Source organism: Gobio gobio (genome assembly GCF_949357685.1).
Source record: "Gobio gobio genome assembly, chromosome: 1".
Classification (NCBI taxonomy): domain Eukaryota; kingdom Metazoa; phylum Chordata; class Actinopteri; order Cypriniformes; family Gobionidae; genus Gobio; species Gobio gobio.
Window position 1 is genome coordinate 64,982,794 of NC_137097.1, and position 27,400 is coordinate 65,010,193.

Consider the following 27,400-nt stretch of genomic DNA (forward strand, 5'->3'; position numbering starts at 1 on the left):
ATTCATTTTAGAAGTAAATTATTTCAATAATTATTTAAATTATTATAACAAAACAAAAGAGAGAAAAGCAAATCTGTTCACAGATGTGTTTTTTCTTTTTTAATTTCCATTAAAAAAACAACAACAATATTTTGAACATTATTTGAATAATTAAATAACATTATTATTATTAAATAAACATTACAATTATTATTATTATTAAACAAAAGTGAAAAATTAAGTCATAAAGTATATGAAAATCTGGGTTTTCAAATCAGAATAAAACCATCTTTTTACGACTATTATAAACCATCTATCTATCTGTCCATCCATCCATCCATCCATCCATCCATCTATCTATATATATGATGTTTATAAAAGAGTTTTAATATAGATAACTTAATGAACGATTCATTTTAGAAGTAAATTATTTCAGTAATTATTTAAATGCATTCTCAGCATTGCCACAAAGGGCGCTATAGTGCTCTGCCTCGCAGTTTTCCCTTTCACATCAACCATTTTCAAGTTGGAGCAACAGTTTGAAAACAATTGCTGAGAAAGCTAGTTTAACTGTTGGCATGTTTATAGCTAGCTAATTAAATATCACATCGGGTGTAATTCTGCATATAATATGACTGGTGGTTTTTTTAGTGCCGCAGTAACAAAATGTGCGCTTGTAATTATGTACTTGTGTAGTGCGTGTCTGGCCTAAACTCAAAATGCACCTCTGTTGTCCTGGATTGTGACCCAGACTCACCGTGTGCATGTGTGTGTGTGTGTGTGCTTTGATGGGTGAGGGGAGGGTCGTTGTTTTTACGACCACAGCCCCGCAATCAATAGAGTGAAATTTACCACCTCCCCAAAGAGTATCACCCACAATATCCATTACGAGCTCTGCCTCCAGCCGAATCCCTCAAGCATACAGCCTTTTCTTCAGCCTAATTATCTCAATTAAGCTATGATTACTGATAATTACACAAATAACCCACAACATTCGACACGAGATGATATGGACCCCTTTTAAATTTCTAACACCCCCTTTATATTTCAATTTATTACCAACCTTGATTTCGAAACCCATAATAATGTATCCGTGAATAAAGTGGGGATTTCGCCACGGCTGGATACGTTTTATAATAGCTTGGCGGTAAACGCTTACAGCTACATTCTGAATCCTGACCATATTAACCAGAAAAGCCACTGCATCTCAATGTTTGTGCGGCTTTAAGAAGATTAATAAAGCCAGCCTGTTAAATCTTTCAATTAGCACACTTCATTAATACAAACACACCGCCATGCTAATGAGATAATGTACATTTTAATGCGCTGCATCTGTCCAAGTTGCACTAATATCCTTCCATTAAATTTATGAATGATCGACGCCAATGCACGCCCCTCCCTTACGCGGGGAGGAATTCCCTCATTTGTGAAGGATCGGTGAAAACGTGCAGGCAGAAAAAAAAAAAAAAAAAAAAACGCAAAGGGGCCGAGTGGAAAAAGCCAGCAGACGTCCAGGCGTTAGCAGACAGAGCTGGCGAGTCGTATGAAATATTCAGGGCGCCCAGCTGGGTTCGACTGCATACATAATCAGGCGCAGAACGTGGCCAGGTACGGCACAGGTGATGAGTTAAGCGCAGACAAAGGTATTGTGTTCGCTGCTGGAAGAAGCAGTGCATTAATGCTGCCATTTTCTTTGCATTACTAGAGAAACAGTCCATCACGGCTGTGTTGGCTGCCTTTGCTCGGGCCTCGTCTGTCTTTTTCTCTGTACCTCTTAACGCATTCTCTTTCTCTCTCTCTCTCTCGCTCTCTCTCTCTCTCGTTCACCCTCCCTCCTCCTTTGGCTTGGGCCGCTCTCCCGTCATACCCCGCCTCCTTTTCTCTCCGTGCCCCCAGCCACCTCCCCCCATCCTCTGTTCTCCATTTCAGTCGAGTTCTCCATGTGAGCCGCAATCCCTCATGCTGTCAGCCCCCCCTCTACCGCTCTCTGTAGACAGACAGGATTAGCATTTTAATTGCATCAGCTCCCTTGGGTATTCTCAGCCTTTCACTGGGAGAGCGCGAGGGAGCAGAAGGGGGGAAGAGAAGGTAAGGAGAGAAAAGAGGAGAATTGTGGGGGGAAAACAGCAAAAGGGAGTCACAGGAGGAGATAAAATAGCGAGGAGGAGAGCAGAGACAGAATGAGCAGGAGATGGAAAAACAGAGGGGGCAGGGAGGCCGAGAAAGAGAGAACGGCAAAGGAAGGGTTTGGAAGAGTTGAAGATGATCGCGGTGGGCTGCACACGAGTGTGGGGCGACACTTAGGAAATGACAACGCTCTGACCGCAACAGCCAATAAATCAAAAGGAGGAAGGCGAACACGACAGGGGAGGGATCTGTGCGCGCTGAAAAGCACGCCCACATGGACGCAAACAAACATGCTAACCTGAGAGCTAAGTGGGATGTAAATAAGGGGGAATTTATCTTCAAAACAAAACGACTGCAGTGCCATTACAGTCCAAGTGAAATACGAGGGTCATTCCTGCTTTGCAGTACGTTTGCAGGTCCCCATCACACGCACGTCTTAAATGTACAGCGCAAATACTAAATATCCCTGGTGCTTCTTCATTTTATTCCTTCTCCTATCGGTTTTGTTTTATTGGCGTCAATTTATACACTACCATTCAAGTTTATTAATAACGCATGCATTCAATGGATCAAAAGTGACAGTAAAGACATTTATAATGTTCCTCCATCTCAAATAGTTTTCTATTCTTCGAAAGGTATTTCCACAAAAATATTAAGCAGCTCGATGTTTCTATGTTTCTTGAGCAGCAAATCATCATATTAGAGTGATTTCTGAAGGATCATGTGACTCGAAGACTGGAGTAATGATGATGAGAATACAGCTTTGATAACATACAGTTTAAAATATATTCAAATAGAAAACTATCATATTATAATATTATTGTTTTACTGTTTTTTTGGAGAACTTGCCTTGGTGAACATAGACTTTATGTCAAAAAATATACAAAAACTGCTTTTTTCTGCGTCCTCAATATCAAATTTCATTCAACCGATTGAGGTTTTAATGTTTTAGTGGGTGATAAAGTGACAGAAATCAACAAATTAAATTCAAGATGACCCTCACATCTTGATTTGGCTATACACGTTCATTCATCAAGAGCCTAAGCTTGACCACAGCATATTTCTGATAGATACATTTCTATAGAAATACACATGCTCAAACGGTGCTGCATTACAGGAATAACAATCCGAGGAAACGCAGATATTTTTACGCACATAAAAACACAGACGCAACTCAATGTGAGTTTGAATGAAGACCTGCAGCTGTGTTGTGGGTAAAAGCTAGAGCCCAAAAAACAAGCGCTAACTTAACTTTAGACACAGAATCAGCACTGAATAAACAACCTAAATAGCAGGCTTACGGACAGCCAGTGCACCGAGCTGGTAAGCTATAAGGGTTAATGGTTCTGAGAATATTGACAAAATCACTTAAGCAACTTAACCGGAATCAGACAAAACGAGGAAGGGAATCACGACACATGACCGGAGAGACGTTCAAACCCGGAAACCGAAAGAAAAACGAACGTGACGACACTGAAGAGAATGTGCCAAAGTACAGTGTGGCGGGATTCGTGTCAGGTTTCTCTCGGGGGAGAAACGATGAGAGGAGGGCATCTTGAGCGAGTGCCAAGGTGGTATAAAGCTGCAAAATCCACCGGAAAGTAAGCAGCTCAGGTTAAGCAGCGTCTGCGGGGCCTATTTCCCGGCGCCCAGTGGCACGCACCTGGTGGCTCGTCCTCTGACATGCGCGCACACGGGACCGCTCACGCCCTGTGAGGAGCGGCCATTGGTCAGCGTCAACAGAGGAGGATGTGATTAGGGTGTGAACAGCGCTCCTACCTTAGGCAAACACGGCGTCTGCTCCAACTTGTCATTTATCAGCTCTTAATTAACTCAACTAGCATTTCATAGACCCGAGCGGCGGTACAACAAGCTTCGCTAGGCACGCAGAGACCGGTCAAACAAGATCACGCAGGTGAGAACACACACCATCCCACCTCCGTGAGCTCGACACGGTCAGGTGAAACATCACACGGGGGACAAAAGAAGCCTCTGCGGATGACTTCACTCCGGGAGGAAGAGGAGGAGGAGGAGGAGGAGGAAGAAGGCTGTTGCTGTGGCGATTCGTCCTACCGACACGCCCCCCTCTCGCCCGCTCCCTGGCTCATCAGCGCAGCTGCCTCCTGTGCTAATTAGCACCGCCTCTTAAGGAGCTCCTAAAGACCTTGTGAAAAATGAACGCTCATTTGAGAGGTCGTTAATTTGCACTGTTATGCAAATTAGGTGGCAATTAAGCAATAGATCAGAGGAGCAGCTCCCATTTATAACGAGCGAACGAGAAATATGACAGAGGCAAACAGGGCCGGGGAGAGAGGTGGCTGGCTGCACTGAGGGGGAGTGTAAACTAACCTTAGCCCACTGCAGCTCAGGCTGACAGACAGACAGACAGACAGAGAGACGGTGCGCTGCATACTGCCATGTGTACAGGTGAATGGCCCAGCATGTTCAAGTAAGAAGACGAGACTGCAACAGCTGCAGCGCTGGAGTCGGAAACATTCGACTGCATCACCTCGTGCTCTTCATGCAACCGTAAAACTGCATTTTTAATGTCATTTTTGGCCTTTTTATTATTTATAGGAGAGTGAAAGGAAGACAGGAAATGTTGGAAGAAAGGAGGAGGATGAGGAATAGGTGAGAAGCAAACCAGATTCAAACTTGCGCTGCCCGCATGACCACCACAGCTCAATGTCGGAGCATCTTTTCTAAATGCCCATGCAAACGTTGCAACCCCATCGCTAGAATATTGTTGCCAGGACGTTGATATGCGGTGGCTATGGTGCTCTCAGTGGCTTTGTACATGTTATGCAGTTGCAAAGGTATTTGAGGTGGTTGCTTACTGACCCATGTCAAAATAACCTCAATGATATTTAAGGACCAGACTACCATTTTTGTAAAAATCAAACCTTACTCACCCCAAACTTTTGAAAATTTGAGAAATAAAATATTTAAGGACCCATTTTCTTTCTCAAATGTTCAAAAGTTTGGGGTCAGTAAGGTTTGATTTTTACAGAAATTCGGCAAGGACATTAACCTCACATAAATTGATCAAATGTCACCGTAAACACATTGATGATGTTACAAAAGATTTCTATTTCACATAAATGCTGCTTTTGAACTTTCTGCTCATCAAAGAATCCGGAGAAAATGTATCATGCTTTCTACGAAAAAATATAAAGCAGCATTACTAGTTTTCAACCTTGATATTCATAAATGTTTCTTGAGCATCAAATCATCATGATTTCTGACGGATCATGTGACACCTATGACTGGAGTAATGATGCTAAAAATTCAGCTCTGGAATATATATTTTTTTTATTATTTCAAATTGTAATAATATTATTTCACAATACTATGGTTTTTACTGTATTTTGAACAAATAACTGTAGCCTTAGGGAGCATAAGAGACTTCTTTCCAAATTATTTCTAAAAAACTTTAAACGTTTCCACCTATTTTTATTGTAATATGTTACACCGTTTAACAAAAGTAATAAATTGCTAATTTTAAAAGCTACTGTCATGATTGACTAAAGACACGTAGTGAAAAATAGGCGTTGAAAAGGCGTGAGCAGTTATTTTTGCGGCTGGCTTAATTGCATATGCATTTGTAGGATGCATTTCCCTTTCAGACGCAGTATTTAAATTAATCATGCGAGGTGATTTACTAAGGTTTGCCCTCGTCAATTAACTGTTTGCACCATTATTTACCACCCCCAAAAAAGCATGTCTTAAACCAGACGCTAACTGGTAAGTTGCATTGGTCATTGTGGAAATGATCCGGCTGCGTCTCTGTTCATTAATGTGTGCGTTGTTAGTAGATCACGGGCAGAACTGTCCACTCTCATCTGCGTTTTTGCAGAATTATGCTCTCAGGCTAATTTGCCGTTAAATAAATCTGGACCGAAGACGAGACGAAGATGACACCAACGTCATGAAACGATAAATGGGAGCTCTAGCGTAGTTCTACCTGGAGGACTCCAATGTCACATCATTCACTAATTATCTATCTAGCCAATCATCTGTAGTATATAAGTTCTGTTCCCACCCATTACGACGTTCGCAGATACTGACGCCGGCGTTCACACCCATCCTCCCCTGTAATTCAGTCTGTGTACTACTGCGACTAAACCTGCGATCAAACTTCTCAGTGATAAGACTGTAATAAATCCAAACATGGATCTCGAGACTATATTTACTATTGTGGCTGTTGAATAAATGCACTTACACATTTTTGCTGTTGTTTTAATAGAAAAACATTACTATAATTAGGATTGATTGGATTACTAGGAATTTCCCCGTTTTCATTTGTGAGAGAAGTTTCTTGTTTTACCAGTAGGCATTTATGATAAATAGGCTATAATAAATCAGTAAACTAGATGAGGTAAAATAAGACTAAGATTAAATCAATAAAAATAGCTGACAAAATTAACACTAGCACCAATATTGTCGGTATCATTCAAGTCTGTAGTGCATTTGGTTTAGAGCGTGACTCATCGAGAGTTAATAATAATAATTTGTTACATTTATATAGCCCTTTACATGGAGGGGAGTCTCCTCAACCACCACCAATGTGCAGCATCCACCTGGATGATGTGACGACAGCCATATTGTGCCAGAACGCCCACCACACACACCAGCTTATTGGTAGAGAGGAGACAGAGTGGTTCAAGCCAATTGTATGAATATATATATATATTATTCATTATTAGGGATTATTAGGAGGCCATGCTGGACAGAGGCCAATGGGCAAATTTGGCCAAGATGCCGGGGTTACACCCCTACTCTTTATCAAAGGACATCCTGGGATTTTTTTTAATGGCCACAGAGAGTCAGGACCTTGGTTTAACGTCTCACCCGAAGGACTTGGGGTAAAAAGTTTGTTCAAATCCCTAACCCTACATTTGAGCCTAACCAACTACCACTAACTAGCCGTGTGTCCATCTTAACCTACATTATAGAGCTAGTTTGCATTAACACCTTTGCGTGAGACAAACAGATTATTGTAGCTTAACAAAAGGCCAATGCCTCAATCCAAATGGTATGCGTAGAAACTTGAAACTCCCTCCCTCGAGAGAAGCTTAAAGTGAGAGGAGCTCGGAGCAAACTCTGACAGATCACCCCTGCTCAAATCCCTTCTCCAGTGCTCTAGATTAGTCACAGACTGCAGTGAGGACCTCCACACAGGGATGGAAGCCTCCCATCAATTGTAATTAATCCTTAATTAGTCTGGATTAGGTGTTGGGCTCTGACTCTCTCCCACCCCACCAAAGCCACGCCAGCTAATGTAATCCAGCTGAGGCCACATTTACATATCTTTAATTAAAGAGACATGGGCTTCTTTCAAACACTGTTCCCTAGACCAGCAGACTGAGGGACATCTCCATGAGTTTTGACACACCGCAGATAAATACGGCTGTCGCTCCTCTTTTGAGTGCTTAATCCTGATGTAAAGTTGGGGTGTTTAAGAGAGCGAAAACTATACCCTACTGAATTGATTTCTGATCCTAAAAGTTCAGTTAATGACTGACAAAATTTGTCCACAAAGTGCTAAAAATAAGAACGCACATTTTAATTAGTATTGTAAGATGTGGTATAATCGTTTTTTTTTTATTATTTTGATAAAGATAAAAGCATTCAAAACACATTAAACGTCTGATTGAATTCAGAGGAAATAGCGGGACCTCAAAATGACTTTAATGAATTTAAAATAAGATAAAATGAGCATTAAAATGAACAAACAACCAAAAGCAAGATATACTGTGCACATATTTACGTGCCACAAGATCGCGCGATATTACAAATATTTCTCATTGAGGTGAAAAACTGTCTCGCGATATCACCATAACCTTTCACATTGCTTGCATTATATTGTTCTGTCTTTTACTGCATATAATAATAATAATAATAATAATAATAATAATAATACATCAGTATGTTTCTAAATATGCAAAGTGTTGTTCATTGCGATTTCAAAATAAAAGTGTAAACCCTCGCTCTGAGTTTGCATGTTTTGATGTCCACATGTTCTTGTTTAATACATTACAGTGCCTGTAGCATTTCTATCATTGAGAAGAAGTGGCCAAATATTGATACGATTAAGTGGACATTGAAATTAAATGTCATTTGGCCAATATTAAACAAGGATTTGATCATGCTGTAAAGTGTAACAACAACAACAATCACCAGGATGGCCTCTGCAGGCATTTGTAATGTATTTAATTTGATTGGTTGTAATATTATGTATATTCCATTATGTATAACAGTATTGTTCAATAAAACCATAAAATAACTTGCTTTTGATACTTTATTTAAACCAATTATTATTGAATTATTATTAAAATATATGTATTTTAAGTCATTTTAAAGGCTATTCACTGAGGTCTATTTTTATTACCACAAAAAATATTATCCAATTACTCAATTAATTGTCAAAATAACGGACCAATTATTCGATTACCAAAATAATCATTAGTGACAGCCCTAGATTAGTTAAATGATAAGTAAAATGTGCCTGTGCTGTTTTGCATTTTGAGACTTTCAGTCAAATAAACAACAATTTTTCCAGTTATATCATCATTTAAGATTTCTTAAATGTAGTGTTTCTTAAAAATATTGTCTCGTGAACCCAAAATCGTGCATCGTCCGTTGGCTAAGCATTTCTTCCAGTCAATTACAAAATACTGCGGCCTTTGAATGTTTTTATGAACAACGGTAGGCATTGAAAGGTTGAGAACCACTGAGCTATAATGCTAATGCTTAATATGATTTCCCCCCGTATTTACATCTTTGGTTACGTCAGCAGAAAACTTGCTGCAGACGCATGCAAAGCGTAAAATTACTGCATTTTGATGAAATGAGAACATCACACACTGATGAATTGTGCACAATAGGACCAGGCACAATCATTTAGTAAATAGGGTCAATTAAGATTTCATTTCATCTTATAAATTGCATTTTCCAATAAATTAAACTATTAGAGCAGAGGAAGTACTCGGCCGATCAACTCAAAGGGCCTGGATGTATTTTAAACGTTTCCTTGCATTCAAAAGTGCACCATTCAATTTTGCTCATCCGGTCCGGAGAAAAGGCTCGATATCTCAAGGAGCAACGTAATGAGAAGAAAGACGCTCAGCCCACACAGCATTAGGACAGAGCCGAGCATTCGGGGTGACGCTCTCTCTCCCCCCCGCCACCATTCTGGACCTTGTGATGGGGGGGAAGGGGGGCGCCTGTCAGGGCCAGGGGTCTGTGTGATATTAGCCGTCTGCCAATCCGGCGTAGGGAATGGACACAGAGTAATTACTGCTGCTCTTACTGCCTCATCAATCTCTCTCTATCGCTGTCTCTCTCTCTCTCCCCTCTCTCCCCCCTTCACACTCTATCTTTCTCACTCCTAGAACAGAGGAGAGAAAAACAGATTGAGTGACAGAGCGCCACACAAGAAATGTCGAATGAAATAGGGGCCAATACCAAATGATGATGTTCGGGAGGCTAGTTTTTATGTTCGGCTGCCATAAGCATGTTAAAAATAGTCATTTTTGCGGTTAATTGGTTGAACACTTTAGTCAAGGTGCACAAATGTTTGGTCTGTTAGAGTAACTGAGTTCATCTCTATTGCAGTTTATTTAAGTTGTAAAAAGTCTCACACTCCACTGGCTCCTTTACCCATAGGCCTGCAGGCTCTGCCTCGTAAAACGAGTCTGAGATTTCCAACAACTCGTAAAATTTTACAAGAGGGTTCAAATTAAGGTCTTTCAAAAATGAATGATAATTAAAAAGCCTTAATTAGGTCTTTGACCGAGCAGACTGTGAAACCGGAGTTGTGCAGATCATACAGGCTGGTTATAAACAAGGATTTGAGGTTATTTTCCAGAACCAGATGGGCTTGTGGAACTACATGGCATGTGCATGGAAAGCATCTACAAGTTTTATATACGATAGCTTGATGGCAAAGTTTTACAATACTTGGAAAGGCATTTGTGGGTGCCAAACTGTTTAAGCACTTTGAATAATTTGCCACTTAAACTGACAGGATAAGTTACCAATATCAAGACAATCTTGACAAAACTTCACCTGACTTCTCAAAAGCATGCATCATATAAAACAATGTTTTAAAACATCACAAACTTGGGGAAGTTTATATGTCTGAACAGTGGCCAGCTGAACTTCTTATGACCACTCTTATGTGGTCTTGCTAGAAATTAGGAAAAAAACGACAAGAATAGTATAAAAAATAAAAAAGTGCTACAAGAGACCAGAAATGATTGTTTTGTGGCAACTGGAAAGATACTGGAAACGCAGTCCAAGACCAGACACATCATAACTCACCAGTGGAGAGGTATTGGACATTTTGTCCTTCTAAAGCCTATTAGACGTGGTTTTATAAACCATTGAACCATTTTTAGTAGACATTAAAAAATAAACGCATATTTAATTCATGCAGAGCTAGGTTTATTTGAGGCTACGGCATTCTTAGTCCTGCCAATTCATGTATTTGTTTCTGGGATTTTAAAAGCAGAAATGTACTGGGAGTAAAGTTGACCTGGCCGGTTCTTCTGGTAGGTGCTCTACAAACATCACATGACTTCACTATTATGAGCTATTAAGCAAGGGAGTTAACAGCTGGAGAAATTCAACCATAAAAGCTTCTGCAGCATGAATTCAGAATTCAAGATTTTAGGATCTCTGTCTCTGAACAGAATTCGGTTTCATTAAAAAGTAAGTGAAGGACACAAAAGAAAGTGCATTTGGGTGGTTGGGTAACCTGCAGTCATTTTTCTTTTCTGTTAATGACGGATCATGCCATTTTTTTGACATTATATTGAGAGATGACATGAAATGTTTGTTCCTTTAAAAATGTTTTGCACACAACAGCACTATGTAAGTGAACAGCCAATAAAAATATACACTTTTACTGTTGTACGTACATTGGGATCTGAGATCATGATTTGTTCTACTTAAATTCTATATTATATGTAGGGTTGGGTCACATTTTAACCCAACAGTACCTTTTTCAGTACTTTAGGGATATTTCCATCAATAACTGTAAAGAAACTGTAAGTCGTTAATAGAAGTGTTATTGACATTATGCCAGAGCTGCCTTGGTCTGTGATTTTTGTTCACTGTAATATTAACTTATTATTAATAGTTAATAGTAGTATTAATAGTACTAGCTGAATTAATTGAATTCATAAAAACAACCATTTTTTTTTATTATTATTCAATCTCTATAAAAAGATTTCCCACAAATTCTGTGTATTTTCTGGTAATCAAATGAAGACATAAAACATAAATTTATCTTTTAATTTAATTAACTTTTTTGTCAAACAAAGTGCTGCACAACTGAGCTTTATACTGTTAAAATTAAAACATGAAGACATAAAACATTGTGATATATTACTTAAAAAATTTAGTTTTGATAACTTATTATTATTATAATAGTGTTAGTATTATTACATTGAGACGTATCTAAATTCTACTGTACAAAAGTAATATATTTTGTCAAGTTAAACCAAACTTTTATTTTGACGGGTTGCCGTGATTAACTTTGAGTTTCTGTGTGTTTGACATGACGGTAGTTTTTCTCAAATGAAACGGTAAAATGCTCATGAAATTACTCTGGAGCTGATGGACATGCGTTCACGTCCTTGTATGAGATGGAAAAGCGCAACCATCGCATGCAATTCTGTGTGTGTGTGAGGTAAATAAACTGCGGGTCAGCGCCATTCATTCACACAGACACGCAGGATTCGTATTTAAATAGTCTTTTTGCGGTTTAATATTCACAGACGCTAGTCTATATCACCAGATGCGTTTTGGTACAAATTGATTTAATGCGAATCGGTACTCGGTAGTACCGACGTAATTCGGTCAGCGCCTTTAAAAGTACAGAGTTCGGTACCCAACCCTAAATTATATCAAATCGACAATTGAAAAGTTGATTTGGAAAATTAACCTGAATTTCAGAATGCCTTTGGATTCGTCGGAAATTTGGGCAAAACCTGGTGTTACCCTGCCGAAACTTAAGTATTACTTTCATGTTATCAACTTTAATTTGCGACTTAAACATCAGTTAGAATCCCCGATTTCCATTTAAATTTCAGACCCCACTGTTACATACATTTTAACCTAAAATCTTGATGGTGAAAAAAAACCCAACATGTCCATGTTTCATGTCAACTACCTATAATTTTATTGCTTCATTTACAATTCAAAAACCTGTAAAAACAGATCGTACAAAAGCATGTGACCTCTGCAATGAGCTGGGCAGCCAGAACAAAAGTCAGCGTGCCGAAAAGGGTGAGAATCAACTTGCTGCAACCATTTTTTTTTTAAGTCGATGGGGGAGGGACAAGACCGAAGAGACAATTGGCTCAGAAACCTCATCTCTCTCTCTTAATTTGTTTCTAAGGAGATTAATTAACAAATCTTACATTTCACGCACATGAAGTTTATGTTAAACAGATGGGGATATATTCGAGGGGAGGGGGGGGTTGAGGGGGGGTAGTGTGACTTGCATTTGAGCAGAACATTTCCTTAACAATAAAAAACAATCTTCCCAACTGCAGCAGCACTCCGAGGAATTCAATGCCCCTCCCCCACTCTTCCCTAACCCTCCCCTCCACCTCCATTACCATATCAAAGCCCCGAGTTCAGAGCAAGACTTCTCTTTCAAGAATGGAAGCAAGGCATCAGGAGGGAGGAGGAGGAGGAGAGGACAAGACCGCAGCGGCAGGGAAAGGCCTGAGCTCCAGCTCGCTTTTATCCCTGCTGTTCGGTGTAGAAGAGAGAGAGTGAGACAGAGGCAGACACACCGAGACTGTAGAAAACAGATGTAAAGACTACTGATCAGCACTACAATCATGTGCAGTAGAGGAGGCTGCCTTCTTTAATTCACATTCCAGAGGCAGGAGATAAAAGCAGCGGGGAGTCTTGGAGAAAAACAGTGCAGGTATATATATATATACACACACTGGGAAGGAGGTGGGGGACGTGCTGATCACAATGATGGACACCATCCACCACACAAGTACACTCACAGCTAAGGCCTGTTCAGACAAAGTCCAAGCTCATTTAAAAGCAAAACAATACATCTCTGCGAACTCCATCATGCAGAGTGTGAGATATTGTACTGCGACAACCCTGTGCTTTTGTAAATGTTTAGCTCTCACCGATCATTCAATACCATAGATAAGAAATGTAAGGAATCGCATTCTACTTAACGTCGACGGTCGTTGCACAAGACAAAAAAAAAAATCCAAACACATACGGCGAATAATACAAGAACGTTGACGTTTACAACATTGTTGCCATTCATTTTGGATACAAAATTCCTTCATTTCCCCCAATGGTTTCTTATTTTCATGAAATTATTTTTTATTAACAGAATCACCAGTGAACAGAAGCACATGAAATGCTTCAGGTAACATTATGAAAACCATTTGGCTCCATATTTAAATAATTAAAAATCATAGCTATAACTTTTAAATATATTTAGAAAAAAAATTATAGATATTAGGGGTGGGAATCTTTTGGTACCTCATGATTAGATTACAAATCGATTTTCAATAAAAATTTTCGATCCGATTTATGCATAGATTTGATTATAGTTTACGGTTTTGTTACTTTTCCTATTTGACTTCAGTAGACAGTTTACTAGTCTTGAAGGGGGAAAAAATCTCACCGAATTAAATGTAAACCTTGAAATTTAATGTTTTTTTCTCTCACCAATTTTAGTCAACCTAATATTATAAAATAAATCTAGTTTAAGCTGACTGCAATCATTATACACGCGTCTGGCAGTCTTCTGTAATAAAGCAAAGCAGCCTTGAGACGAATAAAAAAAATGACTTGGTACATAAATAAAATTTCTCTATACAAAAATAAAAACTTTTGCAAATATAAAACTGGTAAATAAAAAGGAAATAAAAAAAAAGGACAAATACAACAGATAATAAATATACAAATTGAATAAACAAAGTTTTACAGGTACAGTAACCTAGGTTTATTTAACATGTCTTAAGAAATATTTAAATAATCTTAAGAAAAATTTAATAATCAAATGTAAAAAATAAGACAGTATAGTCTTCACTGTATGGAATATGGTTGAATATAAATGTATTCATAATGAAGATACAAAAGCGATCCACTCGAAAGCAGTTTGTGATTTTCTGTTTTTGTATTAAATTAAGTTTATTAGGCTGCTGTCTCTTTAAGAGCAAATGCACGCATCTAATATAATGTTACACATTTGATTTGCTCCCAAATGTTTATGTTCACGTAGGATATAATAGCCTGTGTTTATGTGAATGTGATGTATTTGACCATTCAAGCAGAATAAACTGTGAAAGAATTCGGGATCGCATGCATCTGAGAGGCGGCATCTGTGCTCGCGCTTCGGCTGTGTGTCCGTCAAGTACTGCAAAGTTAAAGTGTAACACTTTAGAAAAGCGATGTTTGAAATGTGTGAATCGATGCAAATCGGCAGAAGATAGAATCGCGATTCATATGTGAATACCCCACCCCTAATAGATATCAAACACGATATATCACATTTATAGAAATATGTGTTGAAAATGTAAATAATATAAAATACATATAATTGAATTGAGGATTCCATTATTTATTGCAAAGTTTGTGCAAAAAAATTATAATTGTCGCAATGAAATTGCCATAAAACAGGCCGTAAACGCGAAACCACAGCACAGCTCAGATCAGACAGTAATGGCCTTGCTTCTGTCATCTAGTAAATCAGCTCATTTACGCCGACGTCTTCAGGGTAAAACACGAATTCTAGATTAAGTTTGGCGATAAACGAAATGATATATGGAATAATTCTGACCATTAACTTCGCCTGTCTGCACTGCCGACAACACCTTCCATTTAGTGCTGCATTTCTCCCCGGCCCTTTCTCCACTGGCAGGCTAAATGTGAAAATCAAAGTGAATGACATTAGGTAAATAAGACAGCAGGTTGCCTTGGCAACAGGGACAACCCCCGATACCCATTCCTCTAGCCTACCCTTTACTTGCATCCAATTATAGGAAAGTAAGACTGGGTTATTGACAGATTGCCACAAACAGACCGCTGCACATCATTTTTGCACTGTAATTCCACATGAGCATGCTTGTTACAGAACCTGGGATGGATTCAAGCTGCAGGATATGACAGGAAAGAAACGAGAGAAACCATGGCACAAAGACAACGCCAACACCTCCATAAATATTTAATCATTTGTCAGCCTCTCGTTTGAGGAGAGAAAGCTGCAGATCTGCCAGAAAACTGACCACTGTGGATCTTCCGAGTTAAGATGCGGGAGCCGTTACCTGTTTGGACCGGGATGGTTTGTGCGGATGGGGAAGTAACATTTAAAGCAAACAATGAGAGTAAAGCAAATACACTTGTTGCTAGTTCAAAGCGTTGAAATGCATTCAAGTGAAATTTCACACAATGCACACAAACACTGTATCCATTGCTATGGCACTTAATGATCGCAGTGGTCGCGATACAATAAGACACCTGGGAAGCCCAGAGGAACAAAAAATAAAAAATAAAGAGCACGGGGACACAATAAATTCAGTCTGATGATTATTAAACACCAGTCTCTGCATATGGTCAATGTAGAATCAATACTGAGTAATGAAAAAGATCTAGTCGAAATGCTTGAAGGAGTTCTGCATTGGCAGAGTAAGCGAGCGAACGACTCACCAGTTTTTTCTTTGATCTCGCATAAAACACTGAAGAGAGCCGGCTTCATCCTGTGACAGTTCAGTGCGTGTTTTCTGTAAGAGAGAAGGAATGTGTTAGAGAGAGACTGATTACATTTCATTTCTAACAGTGCAAGACCGACATATCGATCAGTATTTGGCCATGCTAAGTTTATTGGCATCTGTCGAACGCCATGCCCAATTAACAAAGTGCCCTTCTGTCAGGTTTGAAATCTACCAATAGCCTCGTCAAGGAGAAATAAACATGTAGAGGGAAATTCAAGGCCACTGATAGAGCATTTATTTACATACTGTGTGTGTGTGTGTGTTAGTTTAGTGCCAGATTGACTAAAGAAATTATTCAAATAAGGTCATGGCACAACTGCTTCCACAAAAATGTTCCGAATGCACTTTGCAAAACGCAATTCCCCATCTTGTGGGGTCAGTTCTGACTACCACAATCTGGCATACTTTAAAAGCATCTCTTTAAACGGCAGAGAGTGGTCCTGTCTACAACACGTCTTGATATATGGCCAGTTATAATGCTTTTCTACATCATTTCATCATCATTTGATGAACTACCGCTACCACGATCAATAGAAAAAATAAACAAATCCATTCACCGCTTGCATTTCGCACCCGATTAACGCACGTTTTTGAATTAGCCCAATAAGGTTTTCACATTTTTGTGAATTTTTTGTATATATGTATCATGTAATATAAGTGTTCATCTCATTGGCCATCCTTTTTACATGTATCATCGATTATTGGTCATCAAAATATTAACCATCCAAGTCTCCTTTTTAGAGAATCATTAATGATTGATTCTCCAAAGTCTCAATTTAAACCACACATCGTTTCGCCGCCAAACAAACCAAAGGATTTATGGTTATTGAAGACATACCAACAACCTTTAACATTCGCTGCTGAATATGATTGCAATCACAGGTGCAAACATCTACTCAAGAATCAATCAAGACGTAATGGACACACCAAGACTCGAGTCCTTTAAAAAGCTCAATGTCTGTAGATTGAGAAGATACAGCAGCAGTCTCGGCTCACTCCAGCTAAATGAGTAACTGACACATGGTCTTCATTTGTCTTCGGGGAAAAGCATTCCACCCTTTAATGGTATTATCCAGCCCTTTTTACACCCTGAACGTGCTTAATTTATTGAGCAGGTCTGGAGAATATCAAAACAAGTGAGGACCCTCTGTCTCGCAGAGGAAACATTCTTCTCAACGCCAGAATCATACGTGCTAAATCCAATCGTCGATCATTTCAGGGCAGTCTCCCATCAGCAAACTTTATTTCTAGGCTTGGTAAGCTCTGATGCCTGGGAGGCTTATCTACCCGCAGCCAGATTTCAGCGCTACTGTATTAGAGAGCAGACGAAGCATGCTTTCCAGGAGCATCGTTAACCCCTAACAAATGCCAATAATCGAGGTGTTCTCGTTAAAGCTGTCCAACTAACAGCTGGGATTAACTCGCCACTGGGATTAACATGAGCAAGCAAACTGATAAACTCACAAATCATGTGACAAAGCCATTTTCAAAATACTCTCAGCATTGCATATTAAAAAAAATGCATTGGATTTTGTAGAAATTTGATGCTGCAAAGCACTCCAACTAGCCTGAATAATCTCTTTTATGAAAGTCCTAAACTGAACACCACAACACTCGCTGCCTAATATTGCAGTTGGCCGCAGCTAAACAAAGTTAGAATCTTTCCTTTTAGCTCCAAGGCAAACAGATAACGTGGGAAATCCCAAAAAAAGATTGTTTTTTTGTGTGGATGAGGCCTTAAGCTGATGACACACAGTGCAACTCGTTGGGTAATTTTGTTGGAAATGGGCAGCGGCACTAGCTTGGGCAATGCTGAATCGGTTACTGTTGATTAGTTAGCGTGTCTTATCACATTGCCTACTTTCCAATTGTCTTGTGTATCATCCAACTTGAGTTAGAAGTAAATCTGAAGTTTGCTCGGCTTAGACTTCATTCGCTGCCTAAAATGTCCTTTGTAGGCTTTGATGTGTTCACACCCAAATATTTCAGGTATGTAGCATTCAACGCAAGAGGCACAAACATTTAAAGACATGAGATGTCAGAAATAGATCACTGCTCCTTTTTGCAATATGAGCAAGACAAATAGAAAAACATCAAGTAATGACAACTGATAGTACAAACAGAATCCCAAACTCGTGTCTATGGATGGGTGATCATGAAAAGACATAACTGATGCAACCAAAACCTTTCCTGGGACGTAAATGACAAGGGGAGGGAGTTTTTTTTATTTATTGTATGACTATCTGAAATCTGTGTGGTGCTTAAAGGTTTAGTTCACCCAAAAATGAAAATTCTGTCATCATTTACTCACCCTCATGTCGTTCCACACAAATTGTCAGAACACAAATGAAGATGTTTTTGATGAAATCTGAGAGATTTCTGTCCCTCTATTGACAGCTACACAAGTAAAAACTTTACTCAAAATTTTCTGAAGAGACTTGATTGATTGCATTATATGAATAACAGATTAAATTTAGTTTTTTATTCACATATAAAAGTTTCTTTAGTGAACATAAACAGAAGCTCAACCAACAAGAATGAACCTCATTGGTTCTTGCAGAAGCTCAAACGTGCTGCGTAACACGAGAATGAACCTCATTGGTTCTTGATGAAGCTCAAACGTGTTGCGTAACACGAGAATGAACCTCATTGGTTCTTGCGGAAGCTCAAACGTGCAGCGTAACACGAGAATTAACCTCATTGGTTCTTGTGGAAGCTCAAAACGTAACACGAGAATGAACCTCATTGGTTCTTGCAGAAGCTCAAACGTGCTGCGTAACACGAGAATGAACCTCATTGGTTCTTGCAGAAGCTCAAACGTGCTGCGTAACACGAGAATGAACCTCATTGGTTCTTGTGGAAGCTCAAACGTGCTGCGTAACACAAGAATGAACCTCATTGGTTCTTGTGGAAGCTCAAACGTGCTGCGTAACACGAGAATGAACATCATTGGTTCTTGTGGAAGCTCAAAACGTGACACGAGCATGAACCTCATTGGTTCTTGTGGAAGCTCAAAACGTGACACGAGCATGAACCTCATTGGTTCTTGCAGAAGCTCAAACGTGCTGCGTAACACGAGAATGAACCTCATTGGTTCTTGTGGAAGCTCAAACGTGCTGCGTAACACAAGAATGAACCTCATTGGTTCTTGTGGAAGCTCAAACGTGCTGCGTAACACGAGAATGAACATCATTGGTTCTTGTGGAAGCTCAAAACGTGACACGAGCATGAACCTCATTGGTTCTTGTGGAAGCTCAAAACGTGACACGAGCATGAACCTCATTGGTTCTTGCAGAAGCTCAAACGTGCTGCGTAACACGAGAATGAACCTCATTGGTTCTTGTGGAAGCTCAAAACGTGACACGAGCATGAACCTCATTGGTTCTTGTGGAAGCTCAAAACGTGACACGAGCATGAACCTCATTGGTTCTTGTGGAAGCTCAAAACGTGCTGTGTAACACGAGAATGAACCTCATTGGTTCTTGTGGAAGCTCAAACGTGACACGAGAATGAACCTCATTGGTTCTTGCAGAAGCTCAAACGTGACACGAGAATGAACCTCATTGGTTCTTGTGGAAGCTCAAAACGTGACACGAGAATGAACCTCATTGGTTCTTGCAGAAGCTCAAACGTGACACGAGAATGAACCTCATTGGTTCTTGCCAAAGCTCAAGCGTGACACGAGAATGAACCTCATTGGTTCTTGCACGTCAAGCGAACATGCTCGAGCTTCCGTTTACCACAACTGATGTGTGACTTGATGAATGTTTATATGTGAATAAAAGCCCAAATTCAATCTGTTAATCATATAAAGCGATCGAGTCTCTTCAGAAAATTTGACCTAAAACACTCAAGTCTTACGATCTGAACTTTTTGAAGCAACAAAGTGGTAGTTGCGTAGACTGTTGAATGAGGGACAGGAAGCTCTCAGATTTCATTTAAAAGATCTTCATTTGTGTTCTGAAGGTGGGTGAAAGTCTTGCAGGTTTGGAACGACATGAGGGTGAGAAATTGATGACAGAATTTTCATTTTTGGGTGAACTAACCCTTTAAGAGCGTTTTCACACTTGGTTCACTCGGCCTGAGAGTGGGTGAATATATGCAGCTTTTATAAAAAAAACTAATTTTAAAGCGAAAATCATCTCATGAGGTGTTTTGAGTTTCTTTTTTTTTCTCCAAGTGTTGTTTGTTTCTTTAAGTCTGAGGTGTCCATCACTTATAAAGCGCAATGTGAGTGCAAAGCGCTCCAGGCTCATGCACATTAGAAATATTTTTGGCCATTAAAGGTTACTATACAAAGAGAATGATGACATGCAATGAAACAAACGAGGAGATAAGTCACTTATTCTCATTTTTAGAGATAATAACACATATTTTAAAGCTATGTATGGACAAATACACAGGAAAAAGGTTCCTGTGAAAAATCTGCCTTACTTTATAATTGAAGAAATTTACTACAAACAAAAAAAACGGTATATTGTTAAATTTAATAAGGATATGATTATAATAAAATATAACGGGGAAAAAAAAAATCAATAAAACATTCAAATGGTTATTGAACAGTAGACTAAATGACAAATAAAACAGACCCGAATAAAAGCCCCTTTTTAGGGCCAGGGACAATGTGAATGCAAAAAAAAAAAGAACTGGGCTCTTGATTCACATTTCGGTCTATTCAAAGGGGTCTGAATTTGGTTCTTTTAAGAAGGAATAGCATAATTGAAAAAAGATTTTTTTAATCAATGACTGTATGAGAGTGTGTTTTTTCTCTTTGTCGTCAACATGGAGGGGATGATGGGGGAGAGAAGAGGAGGGGGTGCTCATGCGCTCCTGTACTGACCTGTGCTGGAAGTTGAGCGGCAGGGCACACCCTGCTGTGCTCCCCCCCAGCTCCCCCTCCCTCTGCGGGGTCCACTGCGCCGGTGCCTCCTCTGGCCAGCATCTGGACACAGGGCAACAGGGTGAGAGGCTGAGGGCGGCAGGCACAGACAGCGCTGGCATCTGCCCCCACCGTCCCGATGACATCCCACCCCATCCACCCCTTAAACTGGGACCAGAGACCCCCCACAGTAAATAATGCAGATCAAGAGAAGAAACAAACAGAAATCAAGTACTGTGTGTTGCATATGGTAATGGGACCAGAACAAGTCTGATTTTTGCCCCAACAAATGTTTGAGACGTCGAAACAAAAGACCTGGGTAACAAAACGGTAACTAAAAGTTATAAATGGGAAAAGAAAAACACGTGAAGGACGTGTGCATGGCGGATATAATCTGGTCAATCTACCAATACAAAGCAAGTTAAGAAGCCTTGTGCTTAACATTTGTTTTTGAACATGAATAAGCAATTCAGACAGGACCATGTCTTAAAGCGCTCTTTGCCTTTCTGAGCAAAGCACGTGCCTCCACTCAGCAAATAATGCAGGTTTGGGACACATTACACTAATTAATTTAAGAGGCATTGTGATGAGCCACAAATCCATTTAATGAGATACCACAACCGTGCATATTTCATTAGTATCAAATAAAGGAAATCTGTTTATAAGAGAGAGAGAGAGAGAGAGAGAGAGAAAAAAAAAAAAAGAGCAATGTGTCTTGTAGTGTCCAAGATTGCTGACCGCACAGGTACAATCCCTCTGAAGCAGGGTAAAGCCCTCCACTCGGCAAATGAAGCTGCCTTCTCTGCCCTAAAACCATCCCACACTTGACAAAATAATAATGCATATTTCTCTCAGGTATCTGAACTATTTCAGGTCTGTCGGAAGCACCGAAGGGCTTTTTTGCTTCATAACTGAAGGTGGCAAGGGCTTATACTCAAGAATAACTGTAGAATATCAGTGACAGAGAAGAAGTGACTAAAGAGAAAATGCATTTACGTCCATCACTAACCATATCTGGCATTATGCTTAAAGGAAAAGTTCACCCCCCCCCCCAAAAAAAAAAAAGTAAATTCTGTCATTTACTCACCCGCTTTGCCCTGTTTACCTGCCTTTTCCATACAATTTAAAAAACTTTTTCCCCGACTCTCAAATGTGCTTCTGCATATTCAAACTTGCCATATCATGACCAGCTATGAGAGACACGAATCAACAGGGTTTGGCATCGCTGTGACAAATCTTCATGCCAGTTTGAAGATGCAGAGGTTCCAGATTTGAGAACATTTTTGCAATTTAACTAGTAGGAATGCGCCGATTGTTCGGCGACCGAGATTATTGCACAATAAATATCTTACTTGCGCCGATTCGTGTCTACACTTTGTTTGTTCGTTCATGAGAGGTTTTTTTGCGAGGCTGTCACCGCTGCAGAAACACATTGTAAATGGATACATTTGACGTTCTACAGACACAAATATGCACTGGAGCATGTGCCAATATATTATTACAGTAACAACTGAGGGTGCTCCTGCTTGCATTTGAGGGTGCTTGCTTAGACGGTGTCTGCAAACGGCCATTTTTTGCGTCTATCTCGACACTTTAATGCGAAAATAGCAAAAATTGCACTTTCGGTGTTTGGCCGAATAAATTTAACCGAACAATAACGTTTTTGATGACGCGATCAAATATAGCAACCAGCGCGTGTGAGAGAGAGGCGCGCATGCTTCTAAATGCAGCAAACATGTCGGAAGAGTGGAAGCATTAAAGTGTCGGAGATTAGGGCTACACAATATATCGAAATCATCGCAAATGTACATATCGCAATATGCATATCGCAATGGCACGCAATATCTGAATGATTATAATAGGCTACTTCAACATTGTGTAAAGTGTAGGTTTTAGGTCGACGCATATAGCAGAGAATAGACTGGGCACACGACCCTTACTTATGTGACTTGCTTGACGTTAAAAAGTTATTAAACGCAATAACTTGCGAAAAACAACTCCATGCAGTCTCGTGCTGTCTGACACACACACCGAAACGTGCGCACAAGCCATTCTTTTTTTCGTGTCGTGTTACACACTCGAACTGTCAAATACACACACAGTTGTGTCAAAATGGCTGTCTTGATGAGTATTCATGTAAACCCAGTCGCTTATGCTTTAAATGCTTTAAATTTAGATTCTACACACGTAAAGCAATATCGTATCGTATCGCACATCGAATATCGCATTATTTAACAAGGATATCGAATTTTTCTTCAATATCGCACAGCCCTATCGGAGATGGACGCAAAAATGGCCGTTTGCAGACACTGTCCCTCAAATGCAAGCAGGAGCACCCTCAGTTGATAACGCAATAATATATTGGCAAATGCTCCAGTGCATATTTGTGTCTGTAGAACGTCAAATGTATCCATTTATAACGTGTTTCTGCAGCGGTGACAGCCTCGCAAAAAACTAGTGCCTGACCGATGTATCGGCCGATATTAGGCGTTTTCCAAACTATCGGTATCTGCATTTATAATGGCAGATAAATGAATATTAAAAAAATAAATAAAAACGGACGAAACCTCGCTCAACCACATTATGAGTGTTGGCGTTTCATAGTTTGTCCACCAGAAGGCACTCTACAACGTGCCGGTTGGCATTTATGAAGCTTACCACATCTATTAATACTGGTAACTTTGAATTTTTGTTTTGTTATTGTGTTTTCGTCCAGTTTCATATCTTAAGTTTTTATTTATATACATTTTATTTATCAGAACTTTAATATGTTTTATGTTCCTCTGTTCTGTTGTGACAATAAAACAAACAAATTTATTTTTAAACTGCATTATCATATTATTTTAGAGAGGCTGAGGGATCATGAATAACTACAAATAACTAATTTAAGGGAAATCTGTTTAAGTTTCTGTTTTTAAATGACCAAATATTTGTATCGGCCTAAAAATCCTTTATCGGGCTCTACAAAAAACCTCTCTTGAACAAACAAACAAAGTGTAGACACGAATCGACGCAAGTAAGATATTTATTGTGCATTGCTAGCAGCTTCATTGAACTGACATATCGAGGGCGTTTAGTGATCGTAAAATGGAGCGGTCGTGGCTCGCTTTCGAGTCTACAGTCTATATAATCCATTGAATAAAACTATTGTTTTTCATGTTGCAAAAAGGATTAATGGCCAGTTGCACGCTGCAAAGTTTCAAAAGTGACAGTGAAATAGTAACTCATTAAAGCAATGTAAAGGCAGACTAACAGATTAATAGAAAAATATTGGTTGCAAAATATTTCTGACTGTCTCGCCTACATCTGTACTTTAATAGAGCACCCTCAGTGTTTTGATTATGATACCTGTAGGCATAATAGGCCAAAGATAAGATGGCATAAGATGGCCAAATTATTATTTTTTTTAAGTTATATTGTGCTTTGTTTGTATAATGTCTGCTGGAATGCTAAAAAATGTTCAGTGTTAAATAAATATTTTTAAATTGTAGTATTTGTTTTTCTAAAAAAAAAAAAAAGCAAGACAAAATAATGAAACGTAAATTTGTACTATTTAATTTATGCAATGTTGAAAAAAATCGGCACAGTAAATGGACAAAACTGCATTTGGTATTTGGCCAAGTGTTTTATTATTATTCGGTATATTTCAGTGCATCTCGAAGTAATAGGCTATTGCATTGAGTAAGGAGCCATTTCTACCTAAATTTAAAATTGTATTTTAACATCTTTATTGTTGGGTATGATCCTTGCAACAAAAATAATTTTCAGACTTCAAAAATTGGTTGAATGAAATGTTTCACGTTATACAAATGGAGCCTATTGGTTCATTTGAGCCAACTACACACCCTTGTTTTGTATATGGTAAAAACGTATATATAAAAAATATTTTCGGCTATAATAACACCATTTAATTTGGAGGCTTTAGCCTTCCATGACACAATTTTGAACGGTTTGCCAATCAGTTCCTCAAAGCGAAATGACTTCATAAGCTAATAGAGCACAGGTTACATTGAGAACTTTTATTTATTGTAATTTTGTGTTAAGCTTGATGGCCTCCCCGTTCACTTTCACGACTTTGAAAGCAGCAGCCAGGAAAAAGCTCAGCAAAAAGTCATTTTTAGGTGAACAATTCCCTACTCCTCGACTGCATATCTTCAACCAAACACCTAAAAAAAAAAAAACCCTCTCCAAACAGACAAGACATCATCATTCATCTCACGAGCCTATTGTACAAACTACACACAACCCGAGAAACGCGGTATAGATTGATTATAAAAAGGCAATATCGTTGTGTAGCGACTCTCCATCTCATTAATAGAAACTCAATTTGCGGACAGCTGCACACGCGCGCGCATTATAGGAGAATTGATTGCGCCCAACGCACAATGAAAAGGATGAACACCACCAGGGAGGAGGAGGAGGAGGGTAAAAGAGAAGTGAATTAATTAAGAGAACCAGGTGGTCAAATGGCTTGGTGGAAAATCACAAGCTAATGACACGTCGCAGGGCATCCGCGCACATACGATCCCTCATTAAAAGGCAGCTTTTGTGCGGGGATCGGCGGCTCGAGTTGACCTTTCAACAGATCGCAGGTCACGACGCGATCAATTGCACTGCGGTCAATATGCAACGCGAAATGCACCGTACGCGAGAGGATGATCGCGTCTCGAGGTTAAGTCTGACACTGTTTGACGGCGATGACTTAATTAAGCGCGCGCTGATTATCTATGCTAATGACTAGGTAGCGCATTAATCCAATTCATTTATCTAGTGGGACCTCAATCTGGCAGACGCTCGCGGAAGACCAAATGGCTTCACAGAGCCCAACACACATATTGGTTGACCTCTAAAACCTTTCTGGCCCCATTTAGCAAAACCAGATGAGGGGAAACACTCACGGGTTATAGTAATTACACTCGAGTTGGCGCATGTTTAGTGCATCGTTTCCAAGTCTCACTATTGACACCTAAACTTTTGCATTATAACTTTCAAGTCACCTTTATTTAGCCAGATTGTTGATTCGGTTCAATGCGAGCATTTTAAGTAGTCGATAAACATGCATAGATGTATTCACCTAGCAGATGCGACGTATGGATTTCTTTCAGAAGCAATAATGCAACGTTTTATTTGACGCAACTTTTAACAACTTAATCCAACAACACTCTTACTTGGTAAAATCTAGAAAAAGGTTTTCACATGGGATTTGTATTGTGTCTGTATAACGCAATGAGGTGTAGATTGTCCAGCTGATGTTGCACTACAATTCCCCTCACATCTATCTATCTATCTATCTATCTATCTATCTATCTATCTATCTATCTATCTATCTATCTATCTATCTGCTTTTCTCGAGAGCGTCCAGCACACTTGTCTTACCTCGCCTGGGCTTCGTCGAGGCTCTCGTCGGTGATGGCCATGATCTGCTGGAGAATATCCCCTATGTCTTGCTGCGGTTGACCGAGGGATTGCTGCTTCCGAACCGAATCGGGGTCACCCACGTCGGCTTGAGAGAGTCCGCCGAGTCCGCCCATGCTAGCCAGCATTCGGGTCTGTTCATCCATAGTACTTGTAAAGCCGAATCTCGCCGTTTCCCCGCCGCAAACCAATGAAAACGCGTATCAGCGACCTGTCTTGGTGGGCATGTACCACCACCAACAGCGTGAATACAAACGTGGAGCTCAAAGAACCACTAGATTAAAAAAAACAACAACAACAACAACGACGAGAGTGCGACTGGAATGTGGGATTTAACCACGATGCGCGATTGATGGGAGAAGGGTGAATAATTAGTTTGCATGGGGTAAAAACAAAACCAGGACCGCATGCAATTCCTGCAAAAACCAGTATTGTCTAAAGCAAAACGCTGCACACTAGCACTCCCATAAAGCAGACTAACAAGAAAACAAGAGCGTCCCTGGAAACACGAAGTATCCCACGCGCGGCATCTCAAAGTATCGCCCCTCTAAACAACTCTCGGTCCGCGATAAAACCATTCATGTCCGCGATCTGGCTTTTCGTCAAAGGCTTGTTGTCGCTGACAGCTATTACAGTAGAAATCTCAGACACTACTAACAAGCTGGACTAAACCAACCAGAGCGGCTAACAAGCTAATAGAGAGGAGGAGGAATGAAAAAAAAAGTCCCTGCTGAAAATAAATCGAAATAGAAACTCGACTGTTCGCTTATTAACGTCTCCTCGCTTAGGAAAAAGGCAAAACTCAACGGGCAAAACGAATCCCGAGAGCAGCGGACGAGCGTAACCGCTTTTAAAAGGTAAATCCGAGATCTCCGACACAATTGATTCGCAGTGTTGGCTAGCTGCTTAGCAGCGGAGCTAACTAGCATTCGAGCGCTGCTAGCAACAGATTCACACGGGCTCCACAAACCCCCGGGACCAACGGCAAACTGCCCCCGAAATGCCCCGGCTTAGGTGGACTGCTCGAAACGGCTCAGAACGGCAACGCTCAGCTCCATGCCAGCCAGCTCGACACAGTTGGTTCGTTCCCAAGCCGCGGTGCTGTCGTAGAAAAAAAAAATTGCCCCTCTCTTGTGTTTCTGCCCTCCTCGGCGGCTCTTTTCTCCCCCTCTCAGCGAGCGCACCACTGCGCGCGTTCACGCTACTACATACGAGCCCGTACGTCATCATC

General features: G+C 39.9%; 1 protein-coding gene across 5 annotated transcripts in view; it reads right to left on the minus strand.

Moving 5' to 3' along the window:
- Nucleotides 1-27,400, minus strand: part of pbx4 (pre-B-cell leukemia transcription factor 4) — a 51,849-nt gene extending 24,449 nt beyond the window's left edge. For 2 of the 5 annotated variants that reach the window (XM_079827311.1, XM_079827313.1), the window contains exons 1-2: nucleotides 26,131-27,400; nucleotides 15,811-15,884 (exon numbers count right to left, since the gene is read on the minus strand). In XM_079827311.1, the coding sequence (XP_079683437.1) occupies nucleotides 15,811-15,884; nucleotides 26,131-26,315 (259 nt within the window). In that variant the 5' untranslated portion in view covers nucleotides 26,316-27,400. Of the gene's footprint in view, nucleotides 1-15,810; nucleotides 15,885-20,715; nucleotides 20,818-26,130 lie in introns of all 5 variants that reach the window. The other 3 variants (XM_079827309.1, XM_079827312.1, XM_079827310.1) reach the window with 3 other exon arrangements.